This window comes from Papio anubis, chromosome 8 (genome assembly GCF_008728515.1).
Source record: "Papio anubis isolate 15944 chromosome 8, Panubis1.0, whole genome shotgun sequence".
NCBI lineage: Eukaryota > Metazoa > Chordata > Mammalia > Primates > Cercopithecidae > Papio > Papio anubis.
The window spans coordinates 99,875,685-99,895,745 of NC_044983.1; the positions used below are offsets into that span (position 1 = coordinate 99,875,685).

At 36.0% G+C, this 20,061-nt stretch overlaps 1 protein-coding gene across 2 annotated transcripts in view; it reads right to left on the minus strand.

The window, feature by feature from the left end:
- Window positions 1–268: 268 nt before the first annotated feature.
- LRP12 (LDL receptor related protein 12) overlaps window positions 269–20,061 on the minus strand; it is a 94,626-nt gene continuing 74,833 nt past the window's right edge. For both annotated transcript variants that reach the window (XM_003903055.4, XM_003903054.4), the window contains 4 exons: window positions 12,387–12,589; window positions 10,051–11,155; window positions 7,841–7,973; window positions 269–4,299 (listed from right to left, as the gene is read on the minus strand). In XM_003903055.4, the coding sequence (XP_003903104.1) occupies window positions 3,433–4,299; window positions 7,841–7,973; window positions 10,051–11,155; window positions 12,387–12,589 (2,308 nt within the window). In that variant the 3' untranslated portion in view covers window positions 269–3,432. The remainder of the gene's footprint in view (window positions 4,300–7,840; window positions 7,974–10,050; window positions 11,156–12,386; window positions 12,590–20,061) is intronic.

A 20,061-nucleotide genomic window follows, 5' to 3' on the forward strand; every position in this document is an offset into this window, starting at 1 on the left:
CTTGCCAAACATCCACTAAACCCGGATAATTTCACTGAAAATTTTAAGAAACAGAAAATTCCAATCCTATTTAAACTGTTCTAGGGCATGTAAAAGAAGGGAAGTTTCCAAATCCACAAGCATAAAATACTACTTCTCAAAGTGACCACATGTGTATGCACACACATACAAACTATAGACTACTGATTAATACAAGTGCAAATATCCTAAATAAAATATGAAGTGCAGTCTAGCAACAGATTAAAAAAATACACATGGCCAAAAAGAATTTATTTAAAGAATGTAATGATAGTGCAAAATTACAAAACATATTAGTAAAATTCATCTTAAAGGATCAAAGGAAAAAAAATCATGATCATCTCCGCAGATGTTGAAAAGGCATGTGATAAAATTAAACATGCAGTTTTTAAAATAGGGATTAGTTGATACTCCTTAATATGATTAAATCTATCTCAACCCAATTCATTATAGCCAGTTATTGAACATTATTTTAGAAGTACTAGACAATGCAATTAACATACAAAGAGGAATGCAAAATGTAACAATGGTTACATTATCAGTGTTTGCTGATGACAGGACTGTGTAGTTGGAAAACACAAAATAATTAAGTGAAATACTATTACAAACAACAAAAAAATGGAATCAGCTAGCCAGGCAGAAAATTAACATAAATAATTAGCCTTTATATGTACTAAAATTAGGCAAAATTATTAATAGGATTTCATTAATAAAGGCAATAAAATGTAAAAAATTTAAAAAATAAACTCTTAAAAATGTATGAGATCTCTGTAAAGTGTAAAATTCATCTGAAGGACACAACAAAAAACTAATGGGCATGATTTTTAGATAGTGCACCACGGTTTAGATAAAAAGCTTTAACTCATATGATAATGATGTCAAATTCCCCTAAATTAATCTATACAATTAAAACTGTCTAAAAAAAAAAGTACCCATGGATGTTCTGTGGAACTCAACAAATTCTGTCATTCAAATGGAAATATAAATAAGAATATTTGAAACATTTAAAAATCAGTTATTAAAACAATAAAGGATTGGTATAAAAAGAGAAAAGCAGATCAACAGAAGAAAATAGAGTCTAGAAACATACCCAAATAATATGGAAATGTACTATATAAGTTCCATTTCAAATTAGTAAGGAAAGGATCTATTATTTAATAATAATTTTGTGAAAACTAGGTAGTTATCTGGGGAGAAAAAAAAAGTGAAGCCCTAAATTCAGGAGAGATCAATGATTTAAATGTAAAAACACAAGTAACAGCAATGCTTGATTTTACTTTTAATATTCAAACTCTAATGTATTTTTTCCCTTTGAGAAAAAGTACAGAAAATGTATGCATAGTATGTTACAATTTGCAATACTAAAATATAGCATTGATATGCCTATGTACATATATGGTTATTTCTAGAGAGATATACAAGGATCTGGTACTGGTATGTGTCTCTTTCAAGGGAACTGAAAGATGGGTGTTGGGATAGAAGAGGAATTTACATTTTACTATTTGAACCAGGAAGATGTATTAGTTAATTAAAATAATAAATTAAAACATATGCTAGAAAACAAAACCAAAACCCCTATACTTGATAGTATAGTACTAGGGTGTAAAAGATTATTTGGTAACCCGAATTCTGCCAGTAGAATATACTATGGGGTCTAAAATGTATGTGAAAACAATTTAAAAAGAGAACTGACTGTGTTACTTCATCTTGTGAGATACGTCAACTAAAACGCAGTTAATCCATTAAACTCTCTCATCTTGTGAGATACATCAACTGAAGGGCAGTCTCAAGCAAAGTAATATTCAAGTCCTTAGAAAATTTTACCCTCGAGTACTGGTAAAAGCTGCTACTTTACTATAAAGCAGTTAAGGAATGATCTCCTTCTAATCATTTTTATTCTAGATATATTGCATATTTTATGGCCTGAATTTGTATATGCACCACAATTCAATAAAGAACAACTTTGATTTAAAAAGTACCTCAAGGCAATAAAAAAAATCATTTTAATTTTTGATACATATTAAAACATCTTAGTCAGTTCTTCCTGACAGCATAACACAGACAAATACACAAGACTTCAAACATGCTTTAAAATGACATTCAGCAAAGTACTTAAAATTTAATAAATAGCAATAATCACACACAAATACATTTTTCATACTCAATCATTAAACTACTAAAACAGACAGCTAAAGAATAAATAAACAGCAACTGACAATAAAAAAAATATGTCGGGTTTTACAATTCACACTACTTAGAAAGGGGGGATGATCTGAATGATTTCTCAATTTTCTTTTCTTTGAGAGTGTAGCATGATCCCCCCCAGGAATAAAATATATTGAAAAAAAAATCACTCTTACAACAATGTATTTCTTAAATACAACAAATAAATATGAAACCAGCAAAGCAATTTCAAGTTGTAATAAAAATGCCCCCCGCCCCCAGCCAAAAGCTATGGAAATATATAGTCGCTGTGGTAGCAAATAATAGTATTTAAAGTGATAGTGCTTGTGCACTAAGCTCATCTGAGACCTTGATATAATTTTAGTGCAAATCCCTAGGGTCCAATACAAGCGCAACCCTGTATTAGGGAAAGACATTACCAGTTGGAACTTATCTTGTACAATTTTTGTACATGTTTTATAAAGTTCAAGATTTAATGCATAGTAGAATATCTTCATCCACTTAATTCTGTTGCTAAATACAGATGAAAAAAGAAATGACTTGGGATTTTAACATTTGGTTTGTACCATGTTAGAGTATTAAAGTCAACATTAGAAAATCTTTATAAAAGAGTTTTGTTTTTGCCAGTAATTTATCTAACTCTGCCTAAATTTCACATCGTTGTATGTTAAACATAAGAGAAAAATTTTTAGACAAAGTTTGTTTCCCTTTGACAAGTTCATATGATAATGAAATCCGATAATGGACAAATGTTAAACAAACGAAAACGCAGGTGAGTATAAGGGTGTTTTTTTTGTACATTAACAACCTTAACATCTAGTATATTAAGTTACAAGATGTGTTGACAAAAGCATAAACGTTTCAATTAAAATAAGGTATTATTTTGTACAAACAAACCATTTAACATAGGATAGATAAAAATGACAAATGAGTTTCAGCAGTCACATTTCTACAGTGAACTACAGTATCAGGATGAAAACAATCAGAAACAAACGAAAGGACATTATTGAACAATATGAATATGTAATGCATTTTTAGCTGCTAAAATAGTAAACTCTAAGTTCATAGAGTTACAAGTTGTCGAATTTAACCATGCAGGCTAACATATAAGAGTAAGAAATCACCCTGCATTTTTTCTTTTTAAACTAAAACTAGTTTAACTGTAAAGTTACAAAATAATAAATGGATATTGCTCCAACTTGTATACAATCTCCCTTATGTGATTCGTACCTAACAAAGTAACAAAGCCTCATCATCACTCGTTTCGTTTTTCAGTGTTACTTCCAAGCAAGTGTCTGGTATCTGGGCAGTGTGGACAATACCACAGCGCTCACAGGGGCCATCTCGATTACTTGGCCTTACTCCAGGGTTTGTTGCACTATATGGTTGTCTAAGCCCTTGTCCTTGATCTGAGGCAAGATCAAGAAGAGGTCTGGAGCAGTCATTCACATCAAAGTCTGAAGATCCATCAGAAACTGGAATTAGCATTTCAACATCATCATCATCTTCTCTTCCACTTACCCCATTATCAAGTTGTCTCAAAGGACTCTGGTTCTGACTTACGGAACTTGATCGTCCTAGTGTAAAACGTACCCAACGTAGCCCCTGAGTCATACGACTGAGTGCACTTGTAAGCTGGTGACGTGCTGGACTCACACTTGGGGGTTCCACACTTGTCACATCCCTTCCATTATCTGCATGACCACCTCGGGTACTCTGAGTTGAGGAACTTGCACACGCTCCTACTGTCGCCTCTACTGCCGTTGTGGGAGGGACTTTTTGAGGCAAAGGAGCTGCAACCCCACCAGATGCTCCTGCCGTATCTCTTCTCTCATTTTCTGTGTCTGTATCATCAGACTCCACGGAAAACAAACTTCTGTGAGTATGATTTCTCTCAGGTTCTCTACTGGTACTCTGACTAGGGACAACCTCATCTCCATCTGCTGAGACCAAAGCCAATGACCCAGAATGACGTGATCTTGCAAAATTAAAAATACGGTTCCAAATGTTGCTTGATCTGCCTGCCATAGGAAGCCTGACTGAAGTAAATCCAAGCTGAGATCGTACCGCTAGCCTCAGATTTTCCAAAACAGAAGCCTACAAAAATAAGAAAAGGTCTTAAGATACTTAACAACAAGGTCCTAAGATAAAAAATACCCTTCTCTTAAGAATGTGTTGTGGTTAAAAATTCTGTTACTCATTGTTGCTTGGGTCTAAGGAGGAAAAATTAAATTCTCTTACCTAGGTGGGTTCATCCTACTACAGAATCTAATCTACTAATATAACTTGAATCATTGCTGTGTTTAAAATTTTCTTGCTATTCCATTTTATATATGCAACTTAAAAATGATATTTAGTGTCAACTGTAACAGTTGTTTCAAAATCTCACACCATAATCCAATGTGAAAAGCGTACCAAAGCTAGAAAATAAAATTGATACTTCTGTAACTAGGGACATAGGAGAATCTCCACCATAATTGACGAAGTGACCAAAATGAGTTTGTGAAAACCAGGTCTTTTATCTTTTATCTTTTTTTTTTTTAAAAAAAGAACACATTAGATTTAATTTACAAGGCTGAACTTTCCCAAAACATGTGAAAATTGCATTTCACGGAGTTGCTTCTTAAGGATTTGGTGAATGGATACTGAGGATTTAATTATATTGTCACAAATAAAGGAATTATATTTGTAATACACATAGAAGACAAGAAACAAAAGAAGTTAACTTGTTTATATCACTACTCAATGGTATCTAGACATTTAGATTCCTTCTCAATCTTTAAAGTGTTATTTTCTATAGTTTAGTATTAAGCATAAATTATCATATCATTATTCTCTGAAAGCTAGTTAGCTGTAATTAGTGTATATGAAAGGTTGCCCAACTGAATAAAATATTCTTTTTTCTAGATGAACAAGTTTAGTTTATTTTTAAAACCATATAGCATTATATAAGATAGTCTTTAAGCTCCATCTAGTGGTTATAAAAAGAAGTATTCAAACTTGAAATAGCTTTCACCAATCTGGCATTTAGTATTTAAAAATTTTATTTCCAGGAAACAATCTCAAGTTGATATACTCTCCTTCAGATGATGATACTATCTCCTGCCAAAACTCACACCTCTTCCCTTTCCCCTCACAGAATAAAGAAGGTAGAAAATAAGGAAGATGTCCTCTTATGTTCTGTATCTCTTTGTGGCTGGTATTGCATTTATTTATGCTTTCCATATAGGCCTTTCCATAGTGCCATGAACATAATTTATGATAAGTTAAGAAGCTACTATCATAGGAACATTTCATAGTCTAACTTTAGTAAGGCACAGACTGTCAATAAGAAATTTGGATATCGGTACACATGGATTTGCTATACAGATGAGTAAGATTTTTTACCAATTAAGAAGTACCTAACTACAAATTAAAAAAAAGAAAGAAAGAAAAAGTGGTTCACATTTCTAATGAACTTCTCCACAGATCTGCTCCTCAACAGTGAGCGTGCAATTTTTAAGGCTTCATGTTGAGCACTATGCTATTATACCCAGCAGTGAACAAAAGGCTCTTCTGTTATCCTTCTCTGTTGTGCTGCTATTAGCCATCAAGATCAACAATGCCTTCAACATACTTTAATGTTGACTTTAACATTTGGTTTGTCATAGTGAGGTGAAACTCTCTACTTAGTTAAAAGTCAGTTTAATTAGGACTGGCAATCTAACATTTTATGAGGGGATCTCATGAATGTTCTAGGAATAATTTCATATACTTCTTCAGTTTATGAAGGAGAAAGCATTCCTCAAAAAGCATTTCTACTTTGAGTGAGATGGTGAATTACATCATTACTTATTTTTTCCAAAAACTGCTATAAAAATTTGATAATTTGTTACCAAAAGCTTCAAACTTGAGAGTTTAATTTCATTAAATGAATAAAATCTAACTTACCACCCAAAAACATACTTTATTTTAAAATGTTGAAGTAGAATTCTCCCACAAGGGTAAATATAACCTGAGAAACTGGGGTAGTGTGAGGTAATAAAGAATTTAACCTCACCCAAAGCCTCTGTCCTTGGCTTCTGGGTCTCCAAGCCCTTCGACTGTCTTGTCTGAAAGCAGTGTCTTTGCCTGGGGACCTTGGACCAGCCAGATAGTAAAACTGATTTAGAGTGGAAGCTCTGAACCACACCATCAGTGTGATGTAGGGTGAGCGCTTTGGGTCAATCAATCTCTGGATAAGGCTAGAAACTGGGATTGGCCACATGTGCAATTAATCTTGCCTTTGTGCTAGTGCACTAGTACAAACTCCAGACACTGAGGCCTGGGTGAGCTTTCCTGGTTGGTAACACTCCATGCATACTGTCACACGTCTGTGTTGACAGAGTAATGCCCTCCTGTCTCTATGGGGAAAGGACAACTGGAAGGTCCATGTTTGGTACCCTTCTGAACTTTGTCCTGTGCATCTTTTCCCTTGGTTAATCTGTATGTTTGTATCCTCTCCCTGTAATAAACTGTAACCACAAGTAAGTTGCTTTCAGTGAGTTTTCTGAGTCTTCCTAGTAAATCACCAAACCTGAAGGGGATTTGGGGAACTCCTTGAATTTGCAATTGGTGTCAGGAATGAGGACATATTGTGTGAACTATGTTCCCTCTGACTTTATGGGGTTTAGGGGTGGTGGGTGGTAGAGAATGAAGTAGATGTGTAAAATTAACCATGATCTGATTCTTATCTAAAAAAAAAAAAAACTTTCCCCATAGCAGGGCTGATATAAAGAAGCCACAACTTAGGTTTTTCCTACTTTGCACACAAAATTCCAACCAGTGGAACTTCTGAATGATTTACTTAGGCAATTACATATGGAGAAATGTCTTGAAACTACAAATTCTCACCAAAGATTTCCTAAAAGACTCTAATAAGGTGATAGACTGTAATCAGAAATCCCATTTACCAAAAAGGAAATGGTATTCTATTTTGAAAATAATTATATTACTAGGTAAACAATGTTGACCAGTTTTAACTCTAATACTGGAAACAACAATTTTTATAAATGTTTCTGAATGAATTTGCAATTTAAATGTATAAATCCTTATGCCTAAAATGAACGCTGGCACATTTTTAAGCATGACAAGAAAATGTTTTTAATTGCTGAGAAATTTAAAGAATTCAGAAACATATAATGAATTACTATATAAACAAAATGCTATAAATTGTTAAAACACTGTAAAATCAGGCTTGAAGATGTTTTTCCTCAGGTAGAAATGTTAACTTCATTTCAATTACTTTTACTTATAACTAGTTAATCTAGCACGTTATATTACTAGCATATTAATTTTAGTGTTCATTCTTAAATCCTGTAGATGTTCAGGTCAGGTAAAAAATAATTTGCCAAGCTCAATACTTTTGAATTATAATGCACTAAATTATCCTAAACAGTAAAATGCTTCAGACTAGCACAACCACATCAGTGGAATGAAAAATAAACTTTTGTAGTTTGTAGTGTTAAAATGTAATGAAAACTATGACTTCAAATCTTCCATACATTTAAATCCTTGATTGCAAAAATTCTGACAGTCAAGGGTCTTTGCTTTATCATATATACAGGCACAGATTTCATTTTAAGAGGAAATGTAATAGAAACTACACATTGCAATATACCTGATTAGGTGAACAAACAGGAAAATCTTCAACTGGTGGAATTAAACCCTGAGCAATCAATTGTCCATAAGAGGGAGGAGCTTCTCTTCTTAACAATTCTGCTTCCACTCTTGACAACTGTGTTTCAAATGATCTTTGAGAGTAGATGGAAAGAAAAAAGATTAAAAGGGGGAGCTAAGAAAAAGAACAAATTTCCATTATCAGTAATTAAAACAATCTGAATCTTGGCATATTTGATCATTTTAAAGCTTAGTCATTTGACAAACATTTACTGAATATATGTGTTATCCCTACACTAGGAATACAAAGCTGAAGCAAGCAGTCTGTCTTCATGGGGCTTTAAGCTAGTAAAAGCCTGGATCACTGAGTTTTAATGAATGAAAATCCCTGTAAAAGGTGAAGGGAGAAATAATACGAGATTTTACAACTCCTAAGAACACTGTATTTACTGAATATATGTTGAAGCCACCGCGCCCAGCTGGGATCTCTGACTCTTCATTGTGCTCTTTTGTTGCAATGTGGTAAAAAGTTTTCTTGCCATTTACACTTGCCCAAAGAAAAGATGCAGAGGCCAGGTGCGGTGGCTCATGCCTGTAATCCCAGTACTTTGGGAGGCCAAGGCAGGCGGATCACGAAGTCAGGAGTTCGGGACCAGCCTGGTCAACAGAGTGAAACCCCGTCTCTACTAAAAATACAAAAGATTAGGCAGGCGTGGTGGCAGGCACTTGTAATCCCAGCTACTTGGGAGGCTGAGGCAGGAGAATCGCTTGAACCTGGGAGACGGAGTGCAGTGAGCTCAGATTGCACCACTGCACTCCAGCCTGGGTGACAGAGCAAGACTCTGTCTCAAAACAAACAAAAAAAAAAAAGGAAAAAAAAGAAAAGATGCAGTAATGGTTATTACAATACTGTGCATCTGTGTGCCATCTATTAGCCATCTGTTATGTCAAAAGTTCTTTGTTAAATCTATTATTTGTAATTCTCCTGGGACTGAAGGTCATTGTCTCCACAGGGACATCTCTGCCATTAACTTCTCTCAGGTCCCATTTACCCTGGATCATACTGAAAACTACTCACTCTGAAGGTCACCCTTTAACAGTTAACCATTTCTTACTAAACTGAGAACTCTGAAGTGCTGTTGTCACTTAACTCTACAACAGGACAATAGTCTGTGTTCCAGTCGTACCTCCTATTAGCCCTTCATACGCATCCTGGGCTCCAGATAAACTGAACCATGTGCTTACTTTTTGAGCAATGCTGGACATTCCTACTTTTTTTTTTTTTTGAGACGGAGTCTGGCTCTGTCACCCAGGCTGGAGTGCAGTGGCCGGATCTCAGCTCACTGCAAGCTCCTCCTCTCGGGTTCACGCCATTCTCCTGCCTCAGCCTCCCGAGTAGCTGGGACTACAGGCACCCGCCACTTCGCCCGGCTAGTTTTTTTGTATTTTTTAGTAGAGACGGGGTTTCACCGTATTAGCCAGGATGGTCTCGATCTCCTGACCTCATGATCCGCCCGTCTCGGCCTCCCAAAGTGCTGGGATTACAGGCTTGAGCCACCGCGCCTGGCCAGGACATTCCTACTTCTATATATTTTCCCAGGTTATTGCTTTAACACCTTTCCCCTATCTATATTCTACTTATACATTTCAAGTGGCACCTCTCCAATTAAAGCCTTTCCACCTCTCTCCCTTATTAGATTAGGTATTTTTGACTTTATACCATTTTGTTTTACAGCTCTTTACAGCATTACACTTTTGTCATCTTACTCCATGCCCCAATTCCTTCCTCCTAACTGTAAACTGCTTGTGATATTATGCTTTATTCATTTTTCTATTTACCTGTATGCTTTGAACATAGTAGGCTATCACATATCTGGAATTTTTGAATTAGTATTTAGAAAAATACAGGTTAAAACACTAAAACTGAGAGCTGCAGCTTACAATATTCCTATAAAACGGATTAATCTGAAAACAGGAGCTGGTAAATAGATTGCTTTTTCTCATAACTCTAAATATTTAGTTTGTAATGTGTTTGGCCTTTTGAGTCCTGAGCTTTTCACACTAATTTTATACATCATCAACAATCTTTATCCATTTCTAAACTAATATAAAACAAAAATACATTGCTAATCCTCAAAGTACTCATTTCAAATATTTGGGCCTGCTTTTATTGTGGAGAGCATAACCTTATAGTTCTGTCTTGATACTGACCTTCTTTCAAACATTCTCAGAGAATAAAGCTTACAAGTACATCCCAATGCAATGACGAGTAACAGGCCACAGATGAGGCTCCCTATGACGGCAGCAGTGATGACTCTTGTAGGTACGATTACTGGGCAATTCTCTTCATCGCTGCCATCACCACAGTCATCTTGAGAATCACACACCCAACTTTCAAACACGCAACGATTGTTTTTACAATGGAAATTTCCTGGTTGGCAAAAAAAGCAGTTTTTTTCATCTGAGCCATTTGGGCAATGATTCTGGTAGTTGCAGCGATCAGAACGAGGATAACAGACACCGTTTCGGGAACACGGAAATTCTTCCTTCTGGCACATGGTACAATTGATTTCATCCCTTCCATTTGGGCAATGCCAATACCCATCACAACGCTGCTGCTCAGTATAACACCCCCAGTTACCTCCACAGGGTATTTCCCATGGCAAACAGAACCCATCTACTTGGTAAGTAGCATTAAATCCCCTCGCAGCATTCACTTTATCAGCACAAAAATGTACCCTTATCTGTCCAGAAGAAGAAACAACTGTAAGAGGTGCATGAGAATCAAAAGCTGTCAACACACGCAAAAGCTTGTGTGGATTCTCCTCTAATCCATCATATATTTTGACATAATCACCATAACCAGTTCCATCAAGTTTAAAGTCCATAAAGCGTAAAATGACTTTACGGTGATCACCAGTGTCGATTAACCAGGTGCAATTGCTTCCAGGAGGATAAAAGTCTGGGTAATTGGGAGAATTAAAAGTACCATAAAAATATTTCAGCCACTGCCCACACGTTGGCACATCACAGTCTATCTCATCTCCTAGGTCAAGGCAGTCAATGTTCCCATCACATTTTAAAGATTCGGGGAGGCAAGTGTAAACTTTGGTAAAACGGGATAAACACTGGAACTGGTTGTAAGCACAGGGTTGAAAAGCAGTGGCAGTTGGAGGATTAGCTTCTTTGGCACAGATCTCTTCATCGGAGCTATCTCCACATTCATCCATGTTATTACACTTCCAGGCTTCTGGTATACACTTTCCATTACCACAACGAAACTGATCACAAGCACAGTTTGGTTCCTCAGATTTCCCTGTGAAGATGTGAATAGAAAGGAGATGGAAAGAGAAGGAGAAAAATTATAATCTTTAAAAGATATAAAACAGCAAGAGCAATATTTTTATAATAAATGTTCATAAAGCCCAAGTGCTAAGAGTTTTAAAAAACAGGTTGGGTTTATATATATATATATATTTTTAAAGTTCCAGGGTACATGTGCAGGATGTGCAGGTTTGTTACATGGGAAAACATGTGCCATGATGGTGTGCTGCACCCATCACCTAGGTATTAAGCCCAGTATGCATTTAGCTCTTTTCCCTAATGCTCTCCCTCCCATCCTGCCCTCCCCAAAAGTCCACAATAAATGTGGGGCCTGTGTCCATGTGTTCTCATTGCTCAGGTCCCACTTATAAGTGAAAACATGCAGTGTTTGGTTTTCTGTTCCTGCGTTAGTTTGCTGAGGATAATGGCTTCCGGTTTCATCCATCCATCCAGCTTCCTGCAAAGGACATGATCTCGTTCCTTTTTATGGCTGCATAGTATTCCATGGTGTACAGGTACCAACATTTTCTTTATTCAGTCTATTACTGATGGGCATTTGGGTTGACTCCATGTCTTTGCTATTGTGAACAGTGCTGCAATCAACATACGTGTGTACGTGTCTTTATAAACAGAATGATTTAACAGATTGGGTTCTAATGACAAATTAGTACTGGCACACTTACTCAACAATTCAACTTGTTAAATGCTTATTGTTATTTCATGAAGATCTTTGCATTTTGATCTAAAAGAGAGGACTAATTCTGAATTATTCACATTTGTATGATCTGGTCATGCTTTTTAGACACAGTTTAAGAAAAGATGTCTTTTTTTCTGAGACTATAAACTATGAAGGTGAAATCTGTTAGGTCTTTTCTTTGGGGGTATAAAAACAATAATTACCACAAAAATACATTCTGAACTAACTTTCTGGATATGAGTAAGCACCTGAGAGATAAAAGGCTATTCTTAGAATAAATGTATTTAAGATGTTTAAAAAGAAAATTAACCTTAGTATATGAAGTTAATCATTTTGTTAGAATTATACAAAACACTTTTTGGAGGCCCAGCCTTAGGGCATCTGACTTTAGCTTCTAATCCTCAATCTCAGCTGCCTCGAGGGCCTACTCCTAATTAAATGAACATTATTTAGAAGATTAGCTCCAAAGTGACAGAGCAGTTAATACCATAAAATTCAGTTCAATCTTTCTTATTTAAAAACACACCTGAAAAATATGCCAGTCTGAAACCCTTTCTAGAGACGCTGTCATCTGAATGAAACCTAATCCAGATGTGGTCTTGTGAAGAGATATACGGAGGTGGAATTGTGGAACCACAAGCTCTGTAACTTTCAATATTCTTGTATGTTTCTATTGTCAACCAGTCCAAACTGCACCTTCTGGATCCTTGAATATCAAAATCCTGAAAACTGGGGGAAAAAAAAAATCAGAAATATCTATTAAAAAGGCAATTTTGGAAAAAAAAATCATATTACAATGTAACTGAGGATATTATTATAAGCTTCCATATATTGACCGATTCTCCTGGGTCTTCCAGGCATACAACCATATCATTAGCAAATAATAATACTAATTCTATGTTCCTCATATATGTATTTCTTCTCTAGATTGTAGAAAAATACTTCTTCACAAGTAATGCCAGTTTCAAAATAATGTTAAAAAAACAGGTGACAGGTGGCAACTTTTCTTTTTCTTCTCTGTGTGTATGGTTGGGAAAGACCACTCAGAACATCCTGAATTGTTCTGTGTTCCAACCAGAATCACCTCTCCCCAATCTGATGAACTGAAGTAAACACAGAGAAACTCAGCCTTCTCTTAGATTAATACTTGCTTAATAAAAAGTTTGCAGCTGACATTCTTAGGAGAGTAATTAGCACAAATCTGAGCAAGGTAAAAGACTGAAAAAGGAACACATGAAAAATGTTTTTGGTGAAAAGTCCCTGAGTTTGGGAATACTTTTTTACATAAATCACTTTATAGCCAAATACTATCTTGTAGTTAATAAAATGTGGGCATAAGTATAGGTCAAAAGTATCAAATAAATAAAAGCACATAGAAAATTAGTCATTGCTTATGAAAAAAAGAGAAACCAAAATATAGTTTTACAGTATCTGAACATGTCTCACCAAAAAGTAAAGATCTGACTTTATCTTCTTGCCTTTGCCTTATAACTAAGAGATAGTACAGTTAATTACCCAAGGATTATTATATCAGAATGTTTCTTCTTCAAATATTCTGAATAACTAACAAAAGCTGATAGACAATTTGATTGTTTCCAGGTTTGCACTATTATGAACTATGTTTTTAAAACTCCTGACCAGGCACGGTGGCTCACACCTGTAAACCTAGAACTTTGGGAGGCTGAGGTGGGCGGATCACGAAGTCAGGAGTTTGAGACCAGCCTGGCCATGGTGAAACCCCATGTCTACTAAAAATACAAAAATTAGCCAGGCATGGTGGTGTGTGCCTGTAGTGCTGGCTACTCAGGAGGCTGATGCAGGAGAATCTCTTGAACCAGGGAGGCAGAGGTTGCAGTGAGCCGAGATCGTGCCACTGCACGCCAGCCTGGGCGACAGAGCGAGACTCCGTCTCAAAACAAAACAAAACCACCTTATACATGTACATATCTCTCTTACACACAAGAACAATAAATTCTCTAGGACAAACTGTTCTAGAACTAGTATTGCTAGGTCAGAAGAATAATTCCTCTTTAAATCTGACAGATCCTGGCAAAACATGTTTATATGAACTTACAATTCTACCAAGTCTGTACCGTATATCCCACACATTTAGCAAAATGACATATTCTATTTTTTAAAATGTTTTGCCAATTAGGTAGACAAAAGAGATTTATCACTTCTATTTTGCATGTCTTTATTTACTGAGATTGAAATGCCTTTCCAATTTACTGGTTATTTCTATTTCTTTTACTCCAAATTGCCTTGTTTTTCAAATTGCCTCCTTTATTCATTAATATTTCTTATTTAAGAACTCTACATATTATAAACATGAGTTACTTGGGGGCATGTCTATTATGTAAGACATGTCATATCCACCTACATCCACATTCTTTCTCTCCAGCAGTCAATGTGGTCAGTCTTTTTCATTTTAGTCACTGAGGGGTGGTATCTCTTATTGTGGTTTTATGCACACTTCCCTGAAGACAAATTTGCTGAACATCTTTTCATGTGATTGTTGGCCATTTTTATATCTTCTGTGTAAGAATCTGTTCATGTCTTTTGCCCATTAAAACAAAAAAGTTATAAAAATCCCTTTTATATTCTTGGCCGGGCATGGTAGCTCATGCCTGTAATCCCAGCACTGTGGGAGGCTAAGGTGGGCAGATCACTTGAGGTCAGGAGTTCGAGACCAGCCTGGCCAAACAACATGGTGAAACTCCTTCTCTACTGAAAATACAAAAATTAGCTGAGTGTGGTGGTGCAGGCTTGTAATCCCAGCTACTCGGGAGGCTGAGGCAGGAGAATTGCTTGAACCTGGGAGGCGGAGGTTGTAGTGAGCTCAGATCACACCACTGCACCCCAGCCTGGGTGACAGAACAAAACTCTATCTCAAAAAAAAAAAAAAAAGGATTCAAGTCCTTTGTTAGATATGTGTATTGCTAATATTTTCTTCCAGTCTACAGTTTTGTCTTTTCATTTTCTTAATGGAACCTTTTAATGAGCAGAAGTTTAAAATTTTAGTCTTGATGAAGTCTAATTTATTATTTTTGCTCTATGTTTAGTGCGTTTAGTGTCCTAAGATATCTTGGTGTTTCCAAATATCTCAACGATGTTCAACTACTTTTTAAGTACTTCAGAGTTTCAGTTTTTACATTTATAGCTGAGATTTATATAAATTAATTTTTGGTGTTTTCAAGTAGAAAATGAGATTTTTTTTTCTTACATTTATCTAGAACATAGAAGATACTAATTTTTGTTCTATCACACAGTTAAATTAGTCTGATGACCATGAACTTGAGGAGGTGGGGTTTTTTAATACTTTGTTTAAAGCGAGTTTGTTTCTGCTCTGCCCTTAGTCTCAGGGAGAATTCTTAGTTTAAGGACACTGTCTTTACTTGTAAAGTATGACACACAGAGTTTCATTAAAAATCTCAAGGCATTTATTTATGAAGCCCTATACTGGGTCTCGCCTGTGATGGACAGGATTCAAACTCCACATGCTGCCTCTGCTGTGACGCACAGCAGCTGAAATCATATAGTCTTTTCAGCCTTCCCGCTGTTACTTTCCAGCGGGTTCCTCGGAGTCTTCTTTATGCACACACAATTCATGGGTCAGCTAAGGATCTGAGAATAATTTAAATGCAGTTACTTTCCAGTTTGTGGTTCTCTCCTTTCCAGGAGTTATCTTATTAATTAATTTTCAGTTACTGTTGCAGCCTCAACTGCATCCTGACACCTCAAGCTAACAAGACCATGGTGATGTGCTTGAGTTCCAGTCACTCCACGTTGCCCGGACTGGCAAGAATCTTCAGAGAACTGGTAGGAAACAAGCCTATCTCACGAAGAGTGGTTCCTTCTTTCAGGGGTGGAATACTCTCCAGTTTTTGCCAGTTTCTTATTACTCTCCAGATCTTTCAAATAGTTGGTTTTAAAATATTTTATCCAAACTTTATAGCTCTTGTTTATGGGAGGCCTAGTCCCATTCAAACTAGGGAATCCCTTAATAAACTTTTAGTCCACTAAACGTTTAAGATTCATGAAGGCAAAGGCTGGGAGAGCTGGCTCATGCCTGTAATCCCAGCACTCTGGGAGGCCGAGGTGGGTGGATCACCTGAGGTCAGAAGTTTGAGACCAACCTGGCCAACATGGTGAAACCCCATCTCTACTAAAATTCAAAAATTAATTGAGCGTGGTTTTTAATTTTAGTCTTGATGAAGTCTAATTTTTTATTTTTGCTTTATGTTTAGTGCATTTAGTGTCCTCTCTAAGATACCTTGGTGTTTCCAAAGATCCCAAAGATGTTCAACTATTTTTTAAGTATTTCAGAGTTTTAGTTTTTACACACCTGTAATCCCAGCTACTCAGGAGGCTGAGGCAGGAGAATTGCTTGAACCCGGGAGGCAGAGGTTGCAGTGAGCCGAGATGGCACCACTGCACTCCAGCCTGGGTGACAAAGTGAGACACTATCTCTCAAAAAAAAAAAAAAAAAAAAGATTCATGAAAGCAGAAACATTGTCTAGAATAAGAAATAATAAGTAACTGTTCATGTATACCCTATTTGATTTAGTTTGCTAATTCATTTAGGATTTTTAAATGAATAAGTAAAATTACTTTTTGGTTTTTTAAATGCTTCATAATAATTTCTGTAATAAAAGCACTGTTGATGTATTTCTGCTGTGTGCCTATTTAGAATATATTGAGTCAGGGAGAGAGTTTCAATTTCTTAATGTTTTTTGGTTTAATCAGTGTTTCTTAAACTTTTGATCATTTAAATTTTCTTGGAAAATTGATTTTATGTTGATAGTAAATTTTATTACTACAAAGCTCTGTACACAGTACTTTCATACAATTTAAAGACATTTTTTCCTATCTGTGATCTTTAAGTTTGCTTTAAACTGCTTAAAACAAACATATAATTAGCAAATAAAAGTTTTCTCTTCCTTGCCATTTTTTTTATATCACCTATTTCTATCTATTGCACTGTTGCATTGACTAAGAATTCTACTATAACCAGTAAAAGCACACATTTTTGTCTTGGTCCTTGGTGCTAAAATTAACTTTGACATTAACTTTGCTTTTTAAAATTTTTTAACAGACATCCTTTACCAGGTTAAGGAAATTCCTTTTCTATTCATTTGGTAAAACTTGCCTATAAAACTAGTTCTAGAGTCTTAATTTGAACGCTGATTCAACGTCTTCAATGGCTACTGATTCATCAGCTTTCTAATTCTTTTTGGGGCGGAGTCTTGCTCTGTCGCCCAGGCTGGAGTGCAGTGGCGCGATCTCGGCTCACTGCAAGCTCCGCCTCCCGGGTTCCGCCATTCTCCTGCCTCAGCCTCCCGAGTAGCTGGGACTACAGAGCGCCGCCCAGCCCGGCTAGTTTTTTCTATTTTTAATAGAGGCGGGGTTTCACCGTGTTAGCCAGGATGGTCATAGATCTCCTGACCTTTCGTGATCCGCCCATCTCGGCCTCCCAAAGTGCTGGGATTACAGGCTTGAGCCACCGCGCCCGGCCCTTTCTAATTCTTCTTGAATCAATTTTAGTAATATAAATTTTCTTTAAAAAAACCAATTAATCTACTTGTATAAAAGTATTAACATAAAACTGCTTATAATATTCTTATGACATTAAAAATGTTATGTTTATAGACACTTTTGCTCTTTTTATCTTCTTTTTCTTCAGTTTTGCTTTGAGTTTTATCTATTTTCCTGAGTTTTTCAGAAAGTCAGCTTTTTGTTTTATTGAATTTTATTATTTTCCTGGCCTTTACTTCTACTTTAAAATTTACCCTGTAATTCTTTTCCTTTCCTCAGTTAAATGCTGAGCTTATTTATTTTCTAATTTTTAAATCAATGCATTAAAGTAGTAAACTTTCCTAAGTATTCTTTCAATGTATTCTAACAGCTTTAATATGTATTACTTTCACTATGGTTATTTTAAAACCATTTAGTCCCATTGTGATTTCCTCTTTAATTCAGGAGTTATTTAAGAATATATTTCCAAACATACAGGTTTTATTTTTTTTTCCTTTATTTTAATTGCACTGTGGTAACAAAACACAATCTGAATGATGTAGTCTTTGAAATGTATTGAGTTCCTTTGTGATTTAAAACATAATCAATTTTTATAAATGTTTCACAGGCTTTTGAAAAGAATGTGTATTTTCTGTTGAAATAAGTATTAAAGGTGTGTTAAAAATCTCCCATTGGAATTGTGGATTGGTCAAATTTGCTGGGCAATTCTCCACATTTTGCTTTGCATGTATTTCAGGCTATGTAGTTAGGTACATGAAATTTACTGCTGTTTTTTTTTTCCTGGTAGATCACCCTAATTGTTACTAGTATTTTATGCCTTAAGCTCAATTACAATGGATGTTAATCTTCCTAGACTAGCTTTCTCTTGATGAGTAGCTCCAAAGCTAACCTTTTCTATCTCCTTGTTTTGTTTTTGTTTATTTTTGAGACAAGGTCTCACTCTTCCACCCAGGCTGCAGTGCAGTGGTACATTCATGGCTCACTGCAGCCTCAACCTCCTGTGCTCAGGTGATCCTCCCACCTCAGCCTCCTGAGTAGCTGGGACCACAGGAAATGTGCCATCATGCCCAGCTAGTTTTTTGTATTTTTTGTAGAGACAGGGTTTCAACCACGTTGTCCAGGCGGGTCTCAAATTCCTGAGCCTACCTTGGCCTCCCAACGTGCTAGTATTACAGGCACGAGCCATAGCGTCTACCCCATCTCCTCGTTTTTAGACATTCTCTATTAGTTTTAAGTGTGTTACAAACTTTCTACTTGGGAGACAGTTCTCATTTTCCTCTTTTCCTCCTTTTTTTTTTTTTTTTTTTTTTGAGACAGGGTTTCACTCTGTTACCCAGACTGGAGTGCAGTGGCACGATCTTGGCTCTGTAACCTCCACCTCCCGGGTTCAAGCAATTCTCATACCTCAGCCTCCTGAGTAGCTAGAATTACAGGTGTCTGCCACCATGCCCAGCTAATTTTTGTATTTTTAGTAGAGATGAGGTTTCATTATGTTGGCCAGGCTGGTCTCAAAGTGATCCTGACTTCAAGTGATCCGCCCTCCTCAGCCTCCCAAAGTGCTGGGATTACAGGAGTGAGCCATCACATCTAGCCTTTTTTTGAATATATTTTTAAAGTTGCTTTTCCTCTATTAACTGCTCAATATTACTTCTATTTTTAATCAGTGGCTACCTTTTGATACTTTAATTGAAATGCTAAAACACACTTTTCTTCTAATAAAGGCCAAGTAAGAGTATTCAATGTTTCTCCTGTCCCCTCAAAAATCACAAATTGGTTGGAAACAATTTACACCTTTATTTTCACTAACCTTTTATTAAAATTTAGCATTTCCTTCACTTATAAACAACAAACCATGACAGTATTTGTACCACCGGCCACTCCACCACTATTCAAAATTAGAGATATTTTTATGTTACATTTCAGTTTTTACAGGTATCTAAAAATACTAGTTACACTTACATTTTTTTCTTTGAAATTAACCATCACTTGATTTTGTTAATGTGTTAATAAATAAGCATATATTACTACATTACAAATATTACAAAATATCTGATAGCTGTGCTTTAATTGGTTCCCTTTGTAATGCTATGTATTTTTTTAAATGAATTTAAACATATTAATCTGGGAAAGAATACATAGGTTTTACCAGACTATTAGGTGTTCATGGCATAAAGAAAGTTGAGAAATAATCCCTGACAGAATACATCTTAAAACGTTTGGAGTAAATCTGAGTTCCAACTTAATTTTGCTTGGCTGTTTTTCTCAGCATTCAATTTTTTCACACATTCTGGAATTTCGGTTTAGAGGTTTATTTTATGGAAGTTTTTTGGTTTTCTCTCTCTTTTTTAACCCTCTCTTCCTTTATGTTCCCCTGCTTGGGTCTATATTCCAGAATAAGTCTTAAATGATGGTTCAGAGTATTAAAGATCCTGTCATGGAGTCAGCAGGTAACATAGTTATTCATGTTTGTTAGGTTATGCCCTTTCAGCTCTCTAAGCTCTCAGCCCCATATAAATTCAGGCTGTGGTTGGTGGAAGATTTTTCAGCCTCCTGTCTTGAGCAAAATTGCCTGTCCCTAGTCCTTGGCTTCAAGCAGGGTGCTGGTATTCAATCCTCTCTTCCCCATGGATAAGGTGGCCTTTGTTGATTGTAGTGGGTTCCAAGGG